Source organism: Actinia tenebrosa, unplaced genomic scaffold (assembly GCF_029948245.1).
Source record: "Actinia tenebrosa isolate PJP-AT-01 unplaced genomic scaffold, QUT_ActTen_1.0 PGA_scaffold3__52_contigs__length_22856419, whole genome shotgun sequence".
In the NCBI taxonomy this organism is placed as follows: domain Eukaryota; kingdom Metazoa; phylum Cnidaria; class Anthozoa; order Actiniaria; family Actiniidae; genus Actinia; species Actinia tenebrosa.
Window position 1 is genome coordinate 1,208,497 of NW_028292580.1, and position 19,495 is coordinate 1,227,991.

Genomic DNA, 19,495 nt, shown 5'->3' on the forward strand with positions numbered 1-19,495 from the left:
TGACTGGGTTTAGTCTGGGATAGGGTGTACAATTCTTAGTTTTAGTCTGGGGTAGGGTATGTAAAATCAAAATTTTAGGTTTGGGATAGGGTCAGGGTTTTGAGTTAAGGGCAGCACACCCCTACCCAAGTTGGGGTGATAGTACCCCCCAAGCTGGCGTACCTATAAAATGGTGATTTCACAGCCAGTTAGGATTTTCATTGCTATTTTTCTCTTTTTCAGAGAAGTACCAAGTTCTGGGAATTTCATCACTTTTTCCCAGTTCTTTTTCATAGCTCTGGAAGGATTTATCTTCACCTCCAGATGTGGACAAAAATCACCAGTCATACCAATAAGGTAAGTACAATAAGATGGTATTTACTGATTATGGGATGCCTTGAGAGCAAGTATTGGAAAATGGCACAGCTGTCAGGGTACCCTGCGAGCAGGGGTTTTTTTTCTGACCCTCGGTGGAGCTGGCTGTCGAGGAGAAAAAATTTTTCTCCCTGACAGCCAGCTCCACAGAGTGTCAGGAAAAAAACCTCTGCTCGCAGGGTACTGTCAGGGTGTCTTTTTACAAAACTTTTTTAAGTTAATCAAATGTTTTTTTCTTTTTTTCTCCCTCCCCTCCCCCCTCTCAGTCTCTTTGTTAGCGTCAAAACGCTTTTCAAAAAAAAGCACATCTATTTTTAAATAAGCTCCCCACAACAGATCATTTTTCCTAAATTTGCCTTTAATATCCTTTTAAGAAAATTTTTTTTTACATATTAAAGCTCAATATCAGTGTAATATTAAAGCTATACTGACCGTAAACAAATAATTACCAGTAGCGGATCCAGGATTTTTCAAAGGGGGATTCCGTTTCTTAAACTGTGTATAATTCTCTTTTGTTTAGTCGATGTTTGACAGAAAAATTGGATCTAATCACCTAATTTACTATCTAGTAACGGAACTTAAAGGTAAATTAAACATTATAACAGCAAATATCTATCATTTCGTGTTCAACATTATCGTGTGGATACTTTTAAACAAAATTTATATAAGACATATTTCTATTACCTAAAAGATCAAACCTTCAAGGGGGGTTCCGTCGACCCTGTTGACCCCCCTGGATCCGCCACTAATTACATGTTACTGAGGTTTTTGATAATTTATGAACTCCGACATTTAAGGAGCTTGTTATAATAATGTGCTAAGCTTTTCCAGCTATTAATTGCTGCATGAATAGCTGTTGTTTGATCATGATTAATTTTTTTAGAGTGTAGTCATTATGCCTGTGCGATAAAATAATAATAATAAAAAAGAGACCTATTTGTTTTTATTGCATGGATTGTAAGCATTCCCAAGGGAGTCAAAAGACAAAAACATGGCAGCCATCGTGGTGCCGTTAACAATGACACAAACATGGCCGTGATGATGTAACATGCAATTGAAGAATTGAACCATTGATACTTTCATCACTTTATTTTCATGGGGAACTTATCAAGTTACCTGTTTGATCTCTTTTTTTTTTTTTTCTTCTTCTTCTTAATTTTAGTTGGAGACTATCCTATAGGTGGAATGTCACCTGTCTAGTTCTCTGCAACAGTTTAATTGTTGGAAGCTTAATAAATAAATTAGGCTTATTAAGGTGTGATTAAACATGAGCGCATCAATTGCCCTATTTCACTATGACGTCACATCGAAACAATCTATTATTTAAACGCAAGGGATCATGGTCGTCCGAGGGGGTGAAATCAACGCAAATTCACCGAAAATTGTTCTAAAACCCGCATCAATCCACGAAGAAAAGTAGAATAGCCAGCAAACGCTCAGAATATTTTTTAGTACATATTTTAACACATTATATCTGAAAACCAGGCCATTTTAGATTAAACTGTTTCACCAGGAGCAAATTGTGTTGAATTTTCTATTGGATTTGACGATTCTATCCCCCACATAAACAAGCAGTGACGTCATAGTGAAATAGGGCAATTGTATTATTCAATCTTAAAGTGCGTTCACACCTAATAAAGTTGTGTGGTAAATATTCCTTTGGAAATTCCGAACTTAGCCTGTTGTTATTTTTAATTTACATGTAGAGTGCATGCACTAAACCTCTGCACAATATTTAATACTAATTCAGTACTATTTCATACAGAATCCTTCGTTTCTATTGTTTGATCATAAGTTTGCATTTAGCCAATATTTTGGTGGTGTTAAGTTCTAGCTAATTTGATTTCTTTGCATATGTACAATATAATGACTGCACCCTAATAGAATGGATTTCAAGCACTATTTTCCTCCTTTTTTATAGCCATGCTCCCCCTCCAGGTGATAACGTAAGCCACCCCAGTCTAAACCCCCCCCCCCCCCCCCCCGTCTTCCTCCGCTGCCAATGATAAGCCCACCCAAATTTACTTGTGAGATTGTATGACCCAGGTCGACCCAGGGCTCAACTGGAATTCAAATTGTTTTGCGGTTTTGTCGTTCCTTTAAGTTTATTTTCATTGTGCATGTCGTGTTATTATGCATTTTTTTTAAATTTATGTATTTTTGTAATATGACCTGTAATTAGTTTTTTCCTTCTCTACTTTAAAAACATTGTAAATTAAATATGTGTATTCTCCCTAGATGAGCTTTAAGCTCTTGGAGAAAATGCAGAGAATAAATATGTTTTAATAAAAAATAAATAAATAAATAAATTCTATGTTAGTGTTTTTATTAGTGTTTTAGGGAAGCACGGGTGGCGTAGCGGTGAGAGCGCTCGCCTCTCACCAATGGGACCCCGGTTCGAGTCCCGCTGAGCTTGATGTCGTATGTGAGTAGAGTTGTATGTTGGTTCTCTCCTGTGCTTTGAGGGTTTTCTGGGTTCCCCGGCTTTCCTCCCTCCGCATCAACTCCTAAATTCCAATTGGAGTTACAGTGGATGAATAGCTACTCTGTAGAAATACTGCTAAATCCCATTTATTTATTTTATTTATTTATTTATTTATTTATTTATTTTTTTATTTTTCTCTTTGCAGATGCTACATTACCATGGTGACATATTTCTTTTTATTAAGTGTTATCAATAACTATGCCTTGAATTTCAATGTTCCTTTGCCTCTACACATGATCTTTAGAGCTGTAAGTAAACTATATTATTAGACATCTTACTCACTCATCTCAGTACTGATTGGCTGAGAAGCCATGATATCATGTGAGCTTGTCATGATAAATGTATTATTTGTAGGTTTATCTGCTATTTTTTGCTATTTTGGAAGCAGAATAAGCCTGAAGCAAGATGACGTTTTACCCCCGACTCTATACCATAATAGTTTTTAAAATTCTTTCATATTAAAATTTTTGATTCCTTAGAGAATACCGGAACAATAGTCATAATTAAAGGACAAAAGCAGTGTGAAAAGGATTATGGTCTAGAGACAGGGTTAAAACGTCATCTCGCTTCAGGCTTATTAAATCTTTATAGTTACCTAGTTTACAAAATGTATAATAAATACCTCTGTATTTAATTCCGGCCTGTTGTTATTTGACCTAAGGATTGAGCCTTCTATTGTGGCCGACCTAAACAATGGGGGTGTTGTTCGAATGCCCAAATCATTTGGGGAGTCAAAATTTGGATAAGCCTAAAACGCCTAATGACATTAAAGGGCTCGCCATTGGGAACCCCTCATGAGTAGAGATAAAACTAGTGTGAGCTGCGTCAGTGTTTCTAATGAAACTGACAAAAAGGTAAAGCATCTGAAACATCAGTTTTTTCATCTTTCCACCGTGTATAATTTACCTTTTTATCATTACTGCTTCATGAGTAGGTGATGACTTGAATACGAAAGACATATGATTTTAATTAGTTTAATTTACCAAAAAGCATATTATATTACTTTTTAACACCGATAAAATACAGATTTCAGCCACCACATTCATCATTTTTCATCAATGTCATCAGTTCTTAAGAGTCTGCGAGAAATTTCTGACCATTCATTTACAAGAAGTTCCTGGAATGCTGGATTTCAATTGATTTTAATATTTTTATTTTAATTGTTTTTTATATTTTATATATCATCTCAAAATTTGATACAACAAAAAATGCAAATATGATTCAATTGAAACCTTTATTCTATCTTTCTTTTTTAGGGTTCATTGGTTGCCAACCTTCTCGGTATTATTATTTTAAAAAGAAGGTAAGATTTTTTCCAGTTAATGATGCTGTCTTGTTTCGCCTTATTGTAAGAAACTACTTTCATCAAATTGAGCTGATCCTGGCAGTATATAAAGCAATTTATGCAGCTGCAAATTGAAAGGCTCAGAAAATATCCCGTTCAAGACTCAGAATTTTTTACAAGTCTTTCAATTTGCAGCTGCATAAGTTGCTTTATAAACTGCGAGGAACAGCTAAATTTGATACATTTCAACTGCAGTACAAATATATTTCATACAGTATATATTCTCATACACACTACAGTACTTTCAAGTGGGCCATTTTGTGGAAACATATCGTTAGACATTGATTTACACAGCAGTAGCAGAATGGAAGGAAGTGGGCTGAAGGGGGGATCAGTTGTATTTCTGGTTTTTTTTTCTTGTTGTTTGGAGCCAAAGTCAACCAAAGTTACCCTAAGAAAAGATACAGTAGTTTCACCCCCACCCCCCTCCCTCCCCAATCACCCCCTGCTCCTCTTGCTTCCCTATATATGTTAGGTATATATACACGGCTATTTCAAAAAAGGTTGCATACTGAATACTGCACACTGAAGAGTGCATTCCAAGACCAAATGGCATTGTGGGTATCGTTAATTTGAAATAAAAAGTAAATATACAGCAATTAACTCTCTACATGTAGTTAGTATATTGTTTCAGATGGAACACACTAAAGACAGGATAGATAATTATTATTAATCCTACTCTAGACAATGTCACTATGACCCACAATGCACTTCGGTCTTGGAATGAACTATTCAGTATGCAGTATTCAAACGTTTTTGAAATAGCTGTATATACTGTAAAATATACTATGTAGCATAATCAAAATGGTTTCCATCATAGTTTTTGCATAATTCAGCCATTGAGAGCCTTGGGATTTTGGGATTTTGGAATGATTCCCGAAACAATCTATACCAAACACAATTAGACAAAACAATCCACAACCTAGTCTCCCTCGCATCAGTTTTAGTGTCGGTCGTCATGCAACATGATGACTGACACTAAAAATGGATGCGAGGGAGACTACCCACAACCAGGCAAATAGTTGAAATTAATTCAGACTGACATGTGTCTTTTATCTAGACTGGCTTCAGGCTCAAGCAGCCACCTTGAAAATTTTTATGGCAGTCAAAACAAAATGTTTATATCCCATTTTACAGCTCTATTCAGTGACCACAAACAATAGTTCCTAGCTGAGGCTGGAGTTTCCGCGCATATAGCAAAACTACAGTTTATCATGTGTGGTAACTCCAGCCTCGGCTAGGAACTATTGTTTGTGGTCACTGAATAGAGCTGTAAAATGGAGTGTTGATTTAACAAAATCACTCAGCTCAAATGACTGACGCCAGTTGAGAAAAAATATAGTTATCATTTGCCTGAGAATTGAGTGATTTATTGCTTATTTGATCTTTTAGCTATAAACCATCTAAGTATCTGTCAGTACTGATGGTCACAGCTGGTATTGCACTGTGTACTATAGCATCAGCTAGTAAAGTAGTAAGTACCTCTATATAAAGCCAATTCAAAAAACGTTGTCCTCAACTGGCTCAAGCCTACACGACTGGACCGAAAGGAATATGGGTAAAAATCACTGAAGCGGTTACATATTCATTCAGAATTAATTGTTCCCGCTAGTAATAAGATAATAATAGCGAGAAACAATCCATCAAATGCATGTCTTCGGGTTTAGGGAAAGAAACTGACAAAGAAGTTATGATTCAGTTCACAATTTCGAAAATATGAAGGCATTGGAAAAACATCTCCTTCAACACTTCCCGCTCACCTACGAAGGTTTGTGCTGTAAACCAGGCATAAAACTAGTCAGATAACATTATGGAGTCAACTCGGCTTCAATGATTGCTACCCAGAGTTCCTTTCGGTCCAGTCGCGTAGGCTTGAGTTGGTCAACGACAACATTTTTTAAATTGACTGTATGTGTGTGTGTGTGGCCAAAAAATCTTACTTACCACTTTTTTCATCATCTAGCCGTCAAAATGTCGTGGACTCCCTCGGCTACGCTTTGTGAATCCACAACATTTTCACGGCTAGATGACGGCCAAATTAGTGACCCAGGTAGAAATCTTATTAAGAAATTTATAAGATCTTGAACTTACAAAGGTAAGAATCTTAGAACATCTTTAAAGTTGTTATTAAGATTCTTATAAGATTTTATAAGATTCTTATAAGATTTTATAAGATTCTTATAAGCTTCTTATAAGACCTTATAAGAATCCTATAGAATCGTATAAGAATCTTATGGAATCTTACAAGAATTTTATAAGAATCTCTAAAAAACCTTACAAGATCTCCAGCTGGGAAGAAGTGAAAATCCAATGAAGTTTTAATGTGCAAATATTGTATACTTAATACAGACAGGCAATTGATTGTCTATTATAACTGTATCATCACTCTATAATCAAGTATTACTAACTATATAAGCAACTATTGTATTACTGTATTTCTATGCACGTGACATGTATGGTTGCTCCTATTGTTGGTAACCAAGGGGATGTGATTGTTATTGTAAACAGGAAGCTCATCATAAAGCCACTACTGGGAATCCTTATACTGACTACCTCTGGTGGTGTGTTGGTGGGTATACACATATATGTATATTACCTTGCATATGCCATAAATCCTCTATTAAGCCCCCACCCCCTAACCCCACCATCTTAGAAAATCAGATCAATCACACAAACACCGTAAAATAAAAATTTAATTGTAGCACTTTAGTTAGAGTTTGAATTTAAAGAAAGTTATTAAATCATATTATATACTGATAGATAGGATACATTGGAGTCAGTTTGCTAAATCCATAAGCCCCGCCCTCTATTAAGCCCTCCCCACCTCTCTCTATTAAGCCCCCCTCCCACACCTCTCTCTATTAAGCCCCCCCACATCTCTCTATTAAGCCCTTCCCCCACCTCTCTCTATTAAGCCCCCCCCTCCCACCTCTCTCTTAAGCCCCCCCCCCCCACCTCTCTCTATTAAGCCCCCCCCCCCCCCCCCACCTCTCTCTATTGGAAAGTTGGTATTACAGAATTGGTATTTTTGTAATTTGTCTCTTTTTACCCAATTCTTTTTCATCTTTTCCATAAATTGCATATTCTAGGTATTGGAATGTTGATTGTGGCCCTACTGTTATCTGCTAGACTTGGTATTTACCAAGTAAGATAAATGTGACTGTGTAGGTTAAAGCCTGGGAGGGATTTTCAGTTAAAAAACAACAAAAACAAACACAAATCAAGTAGAATAACCCACTACCGAGATATGCTTCGCTTGTCACGCACAAAGGTTTCAGTATGAGGCTACGTGCTAATTGCTCAGTCATTCGTGACAGGCGGTAAGAATTAATTTAATTTAGCACGTAGCTTCATACTGAAACCTTAGTTGACGTCATTAATGCGTTAGGTGAATTCAAAACTACCCTAGAGTAAGGGGGAGGGGGTGCTCAGACCCCCAAGCTCTAAACCCCCCTGCGTCTGTCTAATATTCTCTTAAAATTATAGTATTGTTTTCTCATTTCTAGGAACAATTGTATAGTGAGTTTGGTAAACATCCAAAAGAAGCTCTTTTCTATGCAGTGAGTACGTGCATACATACTATATGTAATATCAATACAAGTATTTGTACAGGGCCGTAACCAGGACTTTTACAGGGAGGGTGCACATCGAATAAAATCAGACCATTGATCGTTTTTTTATTACCAACTCAGTGGCGTAACTAGGGATCTTGCAGGGAGGTGCACAGGCAATGATTTGCAGAACCAAAAAAAAAGGGAGATGGATGAGCGGACCTTAAGCTTTTAGGGGGGGGTGCACATGCACCCTGTGCTCCCCCCTGATTACGGCCCTGTAGTACACACTATCAAACCCCAGTTATAAGCCCTAGGATTATATACTTCTTCAAAGGCCTTTTTCGTTCTAAGAACAATAGAAGAACAATGAAATCACGTGAGAATGGGGCTATTCGGGGGGGGGGGGGGGGGGGGGGACACAAGTGAAAAACGTCTGCGCATGCTCTGAACCCGTATACAAATTAGTCAAAACATATTAAAGTGCTACTATGACGAAAATCGCTCAAACTTGGATTCAGCTGAAACTTCCTAAGAATACTCTTTAAAGGTCCAATAATCACTGTATGAAGTGTTTTCTCGATATTAAGGACGAAAGTATGATATTTTTACGATTATTTTTTGGAGTCTGTGACGTCATACACTCAACATCAAACATTGCTACATATATTTCTTTGTATATAAATCCTTAATTTATTTTATTCCTATGAAGCCCAAAGGGTGGCTAATGTACTTATTTCACATTACTTGTGACTATAATTTGTATTTTGGGGTGTTTGGATAGTTCTTTCTCCCTTAATTACTGATATTTTGATCATAAACTACAAAGAAATGTATGGAGCGATGTTCGATGTTGAGTGTATGACGTCACAGACTCCAAAAAATAATCGTAAAAATATTATACTTTCGTCCTGAATATCGAGAAAACACTTCATACAGTGATTATTGGACCTTTAAAGAGTATTCTTAGGAAGTTTCAGCTGAATCCAAGTTTGAGCAATTTTCGTCATAGTAGTACTTTAAGTAAATTTGACTTTCAAACATGCTTTATAAATTGGAATTCAAAAATTGCCAAAACTTAGCGTCCATGCTTGAAACTTAAGGCTAACTCTTTCATATTGTGTTTGTTAATACAGTATCTTGGTCTGACAAAAGTATACTCTCGAACTTTTTTGTATACTTGGAGAGAACAAACATTTATTTTCTCACTCAAACTCTTCAAAATGCTTAGAAAACGTACTGAAGTGCACACATGCGCAAACGTTTTTTCCTGGTGTCACCGGGGAAGGGGGGGGGGGGGGGGCTTTAAATTTGGGTATTGAACGGTAACCTGCTGACAGCTGTGTCATGTTCTTGTCGTTATTTTACTAGCATGCATTGCCTCTTCCTGGGTTTCTTCTTCTTGGTAAAGACCTTTACCATCATATCCTCGTGTTCAGTGCTTCTGGTGAGTATTTAAATGAAAAAAACGTCCTTTTTTTACGAGGGTAGCACTTAATAGCCAGTGGCTAACAAACCTGTGGCCCTCATTCCGTGATCGAATAAGCCTGAAGCGAGATGACGTTTTACCCCCGTCTCTAGACCATAATCCTTTTCACACTTCTTTTGTTCTTTAATTATGACTATTTTTCCTGTATTCTCTAAGGAATCAAAAAATTCAATATGAAAGAATTTTAAAAACTATTATGGTATAGAGTCGGGGGTAAAACGTCATCTCGCTTCAGGCTTATTAGAATTTAGGAGTTGATTTTTGTGGAGGGAGGAAAACCGGAGAACCCGGAGAAAAACCCTCGAAGCACAGGAGAGATGATGCACCCTCGAAGCATTGATGAGAGGCGAGCACTCACACCGCTACGCCACCCGTGCTTCCCAATTTGATCATGCAAGCAGTGTGTAACCACATGTTATTCAGTGACAAAACAGTGGCTTAACCAGGGATCTTGCAGGGGAGGTGCACAGGCAATGATTTGTAGAACCAAAAAATAAATAAATAAATAAAACCATTTACATGCAATTTTAAAGTAAAAGGAGATAGATGAGCGGACCTTAAGCTTTTATGGGGGGTGCACGTGCACCCTGTGCTCCCCCCCCCCCCCCCCCTCGTTACGGCCCTGCAAAACTTTGGATTTGAATGAAAATATAGATGACACTTCTTTTTTTGGCTGCGTAAAAACTTGATGATCCTCTCCCCACTCCCCCTCTCGCGCGCTGATTGGTTGAGAAACTCAGATTATCACACAGATTATTAGGAGCATATTTGAAATGCTTATCTTGTACTAATGCCTCTATATCTCTTCTAGAACCTTTGCATCTGTTTGGTACCAGTCTTCTCATCCCCAAACTCTGGCTCTACACAATGGGTAACGTGGTCACGCAATACATCTGTATCCGCTCCGTTTACAACCTGACGTCTGAGTGCACGTCATTGACTGTCACGCTTGTTGTCACGTTGCGAAAGTTTTTTAGTCTTCTGTTCTCCATTTTCTATTTCATGAATCCTTTTACCGTCTATCACTGGATAGGAACTGCGCTTGTATTTTCAGGCACTTTTATTTTTGTCGAGTTGTTCCAGAAAATCCGCGATCTGCTAGCACCGCCCAAGAAAGAGAAAAAGACAGAATAATGATTCTCATTCGTACAGGTTGTTGTAATGAATAATGATTTTACCGGATATTTCATTTAATTATCAAATTATATGATGTCATACAGTCAATGTCATTAACGTTGTCCACCAAAAAAAGACATTCACACATTTACACATTTACACATTCACACATTTACACATTCACACATTCACACATTCACACATTCACACATTCACACATTTACACATTTACACATTCACACATTTACACATTCACACATTCACACATTCACACATTCACACATTCACACATTCACACATTCACACATTCACACATTAACACATTCACACATTCACACATTCACACATTCACACATTCACACATTCACACATTCACACATTCACACATTCACACATTCACACATTCACACATTCACACATTTACACATTTACACATTTAGACTAAAATGAGCCTGAACTTTAAATGTAAAATTCAACTCGCGAATCAAAAATCCAGAATGCCCTGACCATTTAGTGAGGATTTAAGATGGAGAATGGTATTTCAGCATTTGTTTTTTGACAGAACGTTCGAGGAAACACGTGATATTTCTTTTAGTCTAAATGTGTAAATGTGTAAATGTGTAAATGTGTTTTTTCGGTGGACAACGTTAATGACATTAACTGTATAAAATCCGGGTTCGTGCTACTCTCCTTGAAAACTCCTTAAATTTAATTCACGTTTTCATGGGCACTTGAAAAGCTCTTGAATTTTACGATTTTAGCCAAACTCCTTGAAAACTCCTCGAATTTTTGCTTTGATCATTACTTGTATGGTTCTGAAATGGATCTAGTCAGAAAGATCGGAAAATCTGAAAGTCGGCCATGTGCAACCACCGTGTAAAACCTTGGCATAGTTAGCTGAATATACTCCTTGAAAATTCATTTTTGGGTCCTTTTGTATACTCCTTGAATAGCCCTTGAATTTAAGTGGTTACCTCAGCGCGAACCCTGTATAATTTATATTAATATGATTGCAGCAAAATATAAGCCAGGATTTTGTAAATCATGAATAAACAATATTTTTTAGGTTTATTGTTCATTATTCTTTTCTTTTTCCGTTTCGTCTTAGTGCAGTTTTCGTATGACTGTAAAAAGCTCAGTGTCGTATGCGTGACGTGCCGTGACCGTGATACTTTCTAGAATTTTAATTGGCTGATTTTTTTAACGCGCAATATGATTGGTCTAAAAGTGCCGTGATCTTGGCGTGACCGTGTCCGCGCCGTGGTTATGCCGTGTTCCGGGTATTTGATTGGATGGAGAGTACATTCTTGTGCAATGTGATTTGTCTGGCGTATCCCTTGTTGTGTCACGACCGTGTTCGTGCCGTGAACTTTTCACAGTCATACGAAAACTGCACTATAGATCAAACACACTTACGTCTTTTTCCCGCGAGCGAGCGCGCTTAAATTTGAACGTCGTTAGAAAAAGAATTTCAACTAATTTTTGGAGCCCGAATTTAATTTAAGCAAAGATAAAGCGTAAATGAACCTATCGACAATACTTTCAGTACTGATTCTACATGAAGTAAATAGTTGAATGGTAAAATATTTCTTGATTTGAGTGATGCGTTTCTAAGTTATGAAGGTTTATACTTCCAATATGTTAATGAATGTAAATATACAAAATCGAACTAGTTCATAGATACAGTATTTAAAAAGCATCATTATTTTACTCATGGTTTATATGAAAGCTATTTAAAATTTTTATCTTCAAAATGGCCAGCATTTAGTATTAGTAGTTACGAAAAAAAACCACACTCAAATACCTTACCTGACGTCATCATCATTAACATATTGGAAGTATAAACCTTCATAACGGGTATGTGCTGCCCTACAGGGTATGGTTTTTCGGCTTTTGGGTCTGGGGTAGGGTATCATTTTTTGACATTTTGTCTGGGATAGGGTTAACGATTTGGTCATTTTTGTCTGGCGAATAGGCTACGCTTTCTGCCGGCACAAAAACAATAAAAACGTTTGTAAATATTGATTGCAACCTATTGAATAACCGTCTTGTCCATCTTTTAATCTGGGATAGGGTGTACAATTCTTAGTTTTAGTCTGGTGTAGGGCATTTAAAATCAAAGTTTTAGGTCTGGGATAGGGTCTGGGTTTTGAGGTCCTGGTGGCACACCCCTACCCAAGTTGGGGTGGAAGTAACCCCCCCCGGATATTGGTGTATCAATATAGAAAATTTCTGTATAAAAGTTTTTGTATAAAAATAGAATTCACTTAATGATGCGTACCGCTTTCAACATATAAAATCTATATAAATTTTAGAAATATAGCTTTCTTTCAAATAATTGCCTGTGTGATGATACTAAGACGATTCTTCACCCCAGGCGAAGTGATTATCCATAAATATTTACCTTACTCGGCAAATAATCAAACAGCAACCTATATAATAGTATCCAGCGTGACGCGCGAAAAATTAATTTAATCGAGAAGTCCCACGAACCTTGACTGTAAACATAATGCTCTAATAAAACACCTATCTCCCCATTTTGATACACCTATTTCAAAAAAACGTCCGTTGGATATCTCAAATCAGAAATCTGAGACCGATTGGAATTGCGGGGGACTGAGTGTTTACCCAGCTGAAATAGCTGTATAATGTACCTTATCCACTTGGCGTAATGTTTTGCCATTTCAGACCATGTGTCATTCTCTCGAGAATAAGATTCTGTGTCTTCTCGTGCAAAACCGTTAAACAAAGAAATGATACTCTAGGGAATGACACAAGGTCTGAAAAGGGAAAACAGTGGATTAGGTCTATAGAGTGCATGCACTAAACCCGTGAATAATATTTAGTACAAAATTACTAGTAATTCATACAGAATTCTCTGTTTTTTAATGTTTGATTATCACTATTTACTACTAAAAATAGTATCCGTTTCACGGGTTTAGTGCGAGCATTCTACTATAGACCGAACTTTTTAAATCTTTTTTTGCTCATTAGCATTAAAAAAATTCAAGCTCCCAAAATATTGAACATATTGACAAACAAGCGGTTGACTGGGGAGCAACTAGCGGATGCTAAGTCAAAACATCAAAATAAGTCCCCAAACTATAGTATTTGACTATTTTCAGGACATCAAACCAGAAAACAAGAGATCAAAACAACCTCCAGGATTCTACAAGTCATCAAAAAAAAGCTATTACCGGAAGTGACGTCTATTGATAGCAACCTATTGATGGTTTTCAACCATTCCCAAGAGAATTAAATAACAAAAGAAACGGCGGTCATGTTGGAGCATATAACAAAAGAATTCATTGACAATTCTTATGTTAAAGTCCTCCAACATGGCCGACGTGAAAACCATAATTCCCATTCTCTTTCGATTTCTGGAGTTGCTTTGCGTATAGCTTGAAATTTTTCTTGTGCTAATGCAGAGGAAAAAACGTAAATAAAGATCGGCCTATACTAACAAAACTATATATAGCCTGGGATCTCCGCAATCTTGAGCAGTACTGATCACCCACGCACCACGTCATCCAGTGGGATAGAGTACAGTTGCATAATCTACAAATGGGGTCCATACAGTCTTACATTACCACCCCGATCATCTCACAATTATGAAACTTCAATTACAGGTTAAATGTTTGGCTCTCATAGTAAAAAGGAGCCTCGGGGTCACAGTAATAAAAAAGCAGCTCAACTCCTCTCGCTAAAGCGGTCTTCGCCACAAGAGCCACTCTTGGGCTGTCAGTCTCAGCATCAATACAAACCATTTTTAAATTACTATTTCGTAACGAATGGTTTATCCTGGCTGATTTAGGGACTGGCTTTATTCCGTAAGGATCAATGCTACAACGGAAAAATTGCGAAAAGTACTACTTCGAGTTTCATAAACATGCGAACTCCGTATCTCGAGTTGCACGCTGATATACAGTCAATCCGAAAAACGTTGTCGTCGACCGGCTCAAGCCTACGCGACTGAACCGAAAGGAACTCTGGGTAGTAAATCGAAACCGAGTTGACTGCATAATTTTATCTGACTAGTTATGCCTGGTTTACAGCACGAACCTTCGTAGGCGAGCGGGAAGCGTTGAAGGAGACGTTTTTTTAATGCCTTCATATTTTTGGAATTGTAAACTGAATCAAACTACTCGGTTTTTCTTTCCCTAAACCCATGAAGACATGCATTTGATGGATTGTTTCTCGCCATTATTATCTTATTACTTGCGGGAACAATTAATTCAGAACGAATATCTAACCGCTTCAGTGGTAATGATTCATACAGTCAATTCAAAAAACGTTGTCGTCGACCGGCTCAAGCCTACGCGACTGGACCGAAAGGAATATGGGTAAAGATCGCTGAAGCGGCTAAATATTCGTTCTGAATTAATTGTTCCCGTTAGTAGTAAAGATAATAATGGCGAGAAACAATCCATCAAATGCATGTCTTTGGGTTTAGGGAAAGAAAAGCAAAGTAGTTATGATTCAGTTCACAATTTCGAAAATATGAAGGCATTAAAAAAACGTCTCCTTCAACAAGTTCCTTTCAGTCCAGTCGCGTAGCCTTGAGTTGGTCGACGACAACATTTTTTGAAATAGGTGTATGGTTTTTCGCTGCCATCAATCAAAACTAATCAGTCGGTACCTTTCATGTTTTTGATTGACAGCAGCGAAAAAAAAATTTCAGCGTGCAATTTGGAGACACAGAGTTCGCATGTTTATGAAAGCCGCAGAAAGTTAATGTTTTTCAAGAGGAAAAAATTGCCCAGTACTTGATCATTTTACCAATGATGTCATAGGAGGAGGCTGTTTTGGGAACACCCCAAAATAATTTATTCCTTTCGTAGCCTTTCAAAAGTGAGAAATTGACTGGGAACGAGTGTTGAAGTATTTATCTTCGGTTGGTCTTATCAAAACCAATGTTTTGCACCATCACGTGCCGGTGCCCATAATCCAGCTTGGACTGCCTGTGGTTAGATGGCAGAACAATAAAATCCCTGTGCTCTCAGGAATTCTCGACTTTCATATCCCCATAATGCCTTGCGTTTTCGGGGGGTAACCAATCAAAAAACTGTCCCAAATTGAATGGTTTCTTGATTGAATTTATACTATACCTGTTTTTATCTGTACAATGCTGATTATCAGTTTATTCCAAGTTATTTTTGCGTGTACAGATCATCAAGAGTTTTGGTCTTACAGAAAATGTATTGACTTACGAAAAAATGTTTAAAATTCACTTTAAACGTCTTCAAGCTTCTATCTTTTCCTGTTTTTTACTTCTTCATTTTATCTTTGGATACCAAACAAGGTATTGTCAACATTGTCTGATCAGCCTTCAGCAAAATAAGGGGGTTTTTACCCTCTGGTTACCCCCCAAAGACGCAAAGGGTTATGGGGATGTGAAAGTCGAGAATAGGTGAATACTATACCAGCTTTTATCTGTACAATACAGGTTATCAGTTTGTTCCGAGTTTGTTCCTATCCCATCCTATCCCATAGATTATGAATTTTTTTCATTATGAATTCTTAACCTATTTGATTGAATTTTATACCTTATTACTTTCTTTTGGATAAATTTTGTATATATATCTACATCCACTAATTAATTATGTATACTTTTTCTATATAAATGATAGTAACGAATATTCTTATCATTAAATCCCCTGAAGAGTGAAGCAATTCACGAAACCGGCTTGTCGGGAAAAATGTTGTCTTGACTTTTTCTTCTCAAACAACTATATATATATACATGTATACATACATTATATTTTTTTAGATCTATTTTAGATATTAGATATAGATATTTTCTTTCTTTTGTGTCCCCAATCAGTTGTATAAACTAAATACATAGACACGTGAATATGAAGTTGTCATTATTATTGTTATTTATCCAACCACTCCGCTCTCTACTTACGACCAAGGCATGATAATCCAACATGGGTTTCCATGGCTACGCAATTCTTGCCCATTCCCTTGCTTCCAACCCACCCTCTCTGTTCGCTGTGTGTCGTCAGCATAAGCATGCGAGAATAGGACTACATTTTCAAGTAACAAACATGTTTTATTTACATTTCTGCATCTGCTGCCTGCCTTTCAACAGCACAAACACACTATAATAATATCGTACAAGGCTATACTAGGCTTTCTAGGAATGGAAAGGAGTTCTTTTTCCAATGAACTAGCTTATTCTAGGATTAGGATCTAGGATGCCAAGATGGGTTTCCATGGCAACGCATGTCGTGGTTCAGAAAGCAAATAGTGTCACCCTGGGAATTACAGCAAATCAGGCTCGAAACTTACTCATTTTTCTCTATCTCCACCTCACTTAAAGATCAGAAGTAAACGATAAAACAAAACAACCTTGGTCTTTCGCGAAAATGTGATGTCTTTCGCAAAAACCATTCCTTTCAAAGTTCTGTTGGCAAAGATCATCGTCAGCAAGTGCTTTTGTTCAGTTGAATGACAAAATTCCATCTCAAAGATACACAAGTGAACCATTCAAATCTTTGCCGACAGATTCAAAAGAAAAAGACAATATACTGCATTTTGTCTTGGCGACTTGCAATGGCATTGCCGAGAACACTCCACCTACCACTATAATAATTATTATCATATGTCTTTTCGAACCAGACCACAGTAAAGTTGGGAAAAAAAGGGGGGGGGGGGGGGAATCTCTGTTAGCAAAGATCACAGAAGCAAGTGCTCACAGGGTTCTTTTTTTTTTTTTTTTTTTTTTTTCCCCTTCATCTCCTAATTAAAAAAAAGGGGGACATATCTGTCTATTCGAAAGCCTCATGAATGGACCTGAGAGGAGTACGCAGTTTGAAAACTCCTGGCTTTTTCTTCAAAGGCGTCATGTTGACTGCCACCATGGCCTCGGTCGACTCTAACCACGGCTCGGCATCAAACGTAAAAACATACTCGTCCCTACTACCGGCACACAGCTCAAACCACAATAGGCTGGCTTCCCCTTGGGGTTGCAAGGACTGAACCCGACCTATCAAGACCTTGGGACATGCTGCCTTGCTCCCTTCTTCCAAGAGCCCAACGAAGTCCCCCGCTTTGAAAGTAGAGTCCCCACTGCCCTCTTGGTCGGCACCATCTTTCGTCGGCTCGTCCCGAGCCAGGTTAGAACAAAGAGACAGGGCCAATGTCTTCCGCTGGTTGGAACTTCGTCTGTCATATGTCTGTTGTGCCTGCTTTCTGCTGTGTCTCAGGGCCGCCGCTATCGAATCTTTGAGGGAGTCACTGCAATCACTGCAAAAAGATGATGACCATGATCAGCATGATGATGATGATGATGATTCCTTTATTTTGTGTATAAATATGTTTTGCTTGCAATATGTAACACCACAAGTTGCCGAAATATAAAAAAAAAGAAAAGAAAAGAAAGAAAGAATTAAGAAGAAAATAAGTAAAAAAAGAAAAAAACAAAAAAAGAAAAAAAAGCTTAAGAAAGAAGAAGACCAGAACGAACCACAACACCACGCCCCCCACCCCCCCTCTTCCCCGCCGCCGCCGGCCCCCAACCCCGCCCCCACCCCCCCACCCACCCCCCCCCCCCCCCCCCCGGGCCCTCCCTTGCCCCCCTCCCGTCCCCTCCCCTCCCTCCCCTCGCCTCCTGCTGCTGTTTCCCTCTCCGCTCGCTCGCTCCCTGCCTCGCCTCGCCTCGCCTCGCCTCCCTCGCTCGCCTCGCCTCGCCTCGCCTCGCCTCGCCTCGCCTCGCCTCGCCTCGCCTCGCCTCCCTGCCTCGCCTCGCCTCCTCCTCAATCCAAATCAATTGCATGATGAGTTAAATCTACGGGTCCGAACATCTTGGAGAGGTTTCCAAGACGACGCTTTACATGACAAAGTAGTTAGCACAAAAAGGTCAAGAATAAATAACATTGCATCTTTTCAAACAATTCATTCCATTTCAATTTGCATTCCACATCAACATCAATAAAATCAAGGTTATACAAACTCCTACATCTAAATGGATATCAAGAGTTAGCCTTATAGAAGCCTTAAGAATATAACTTGTTCAACTTCATTTCTCTATGCCTTTGTCTATTATTCTGTTTGCCCAGATATGTGGGGAGGTGTGACAGCATTATCTATATAAAGTTATATAAAAAAGCAAAGAAAGAAAGAAAGAAAGACAAAAGAAAGAAAGAAAGAAAGAAAGAAAGAAAGACACAAACCAAACACTTGGGACTTACCTCCTTCCATAAGTATGCGTCACGAAAGAGCTCCGTAGGCCATTGACGGACAAACTGACACCAGTCAGTCTGTGGAACAAATACTTGAGGCGGCTACAGAAGGCGGAACTGGAATATGGCCTTCCAAAGCCATTATTCTACAATTGGGGGAAAGAAAAAAAAAATGAACGGGTTAGTATGAGACAGTAATGGAATAGCTGCACACTACTGTTACAACCAAACCAACACAATGATCATCATTTATTACAAATGAACCCCTCAACGTCAGATGCCCGCCCTAATTTGATTATTCAGCCTTTTGATTGTACACAGATGTGAAAAAAAAAAATAAAAAATTTCGTATGGAGTTTGGGGTTAGGGCCAGAGCAAAAACCACCTACCCAAGGGTGGTACCATTCTTCGGGAGGTGCTAGAATCTTGGATTACCACCCTGGCATGGTAGTAAGAAGTATGAAACGTACCCACAACATGGTGTTTCCAGGGTAGTAACTCCTTCGATTACCACCCTAGACGGAGTGTCAGTATTGCAGAATACACCTCGCCCAGGGTAGTAAAAAGTATGAAATGTACCCACGACCTGTGGTTGGAGGTGCTGAACTCACCCTTTACCAACTCGAAGCCCTCGCAAGGGTAGGGTACGGGCTTCGGAACACAACTTGGGCTTAGGGTACGGGCTCCTGAACCCAAGTTAGGGTTTAGGGTTAGGGTTAGGGTTAGGGTTAGGGTTAGGGTTAGGGTTAGGGTTAGGGTTGGTTAGGTTAGGGTTAGGGTTAGGTTAGGGTTAGGGTTATGGGTTTAGGTAGGGTTAGGGTTAGGGTTTTTTAGGGTTAGGGTTTTAGGGTTTAGGTTTAGGGTTTAGGACGTTAGGGTTTAGGGTAGGTTAGGGTTAGGGTTTCGGGTTCGGGTTTATGGTTGGTTAGTTTTAGTTGTTAGGGTTAGGGGTGTAGGGTTAGGTTAGGT

At 38.5% G+C, this 19,495-nt stretch overlaps 1 protein-coding gene and 1 long non-coding RNA gene across 2 annotated transcripts in view; one reads left to right on the forward strand and one right to left on the reverse strand.

The window, feature by feature from the left end:
• LOC148907564 (nucleotide sugar transporter SLC35B4-like) overlaps positions 1-10,956 on the forward strand; it is a 29,324-nt gene extending 18,368 nt beyond the window's left edge. Inside the window, exons 2-10 of the mRNA XM_089035654.1 lie at positions 223-336; positions 2,985-3,087; positions 4,096-4,142; positions 5,577-5,658; positions 6,693-6,753; positions 7,274-7,329; positions 7,691-7,744; positions 9,107-9,182; positions 10,036-10,956. Of these exons, the coding sequence (XP_088891780.1) occupies positions 223-336; positions 2,985-3,087; positions 4,096-4,142; positions 5,577-5,658; positions 6,693-6,753; positions 7,274-7,329; positions 7,691-7,744; positions 9,107-9,182; positions 10,036-10,358 (916 nt within the window). The 3' untranslated portion in view covers positions 10,359-10,956. The remainder of the gene's footprint in view (positions 1-222; positions 337-2,984; positions 3,088-4,095; positions 4,143-5,576; positions 5,659-6,692; positions 6,754-7,273; positions 7,330-7,690; positions 7,745-9,106; positions 9,183-10,035) is intronic.
• A 5,418-nt stretch (positions 10,957-16,374) lies between these two features.
• LOC148907565 (uncharacterized) lies at positions 16,375-19,231 on the reverse strand. Its single transcript, XR_016120811.1, has 2 exons — positions 18,536-19,231; positions 16,375-17,591 (listed from the first exon to the last, which is right to left on the reverse strand). It is a non-coding gene; the product is annotated as an uncharacterized LOC148907565 (long non-coding RNA).
• Between the last annotated feature and the right edge of the window lie 264 nt (positions 19,232-19,495).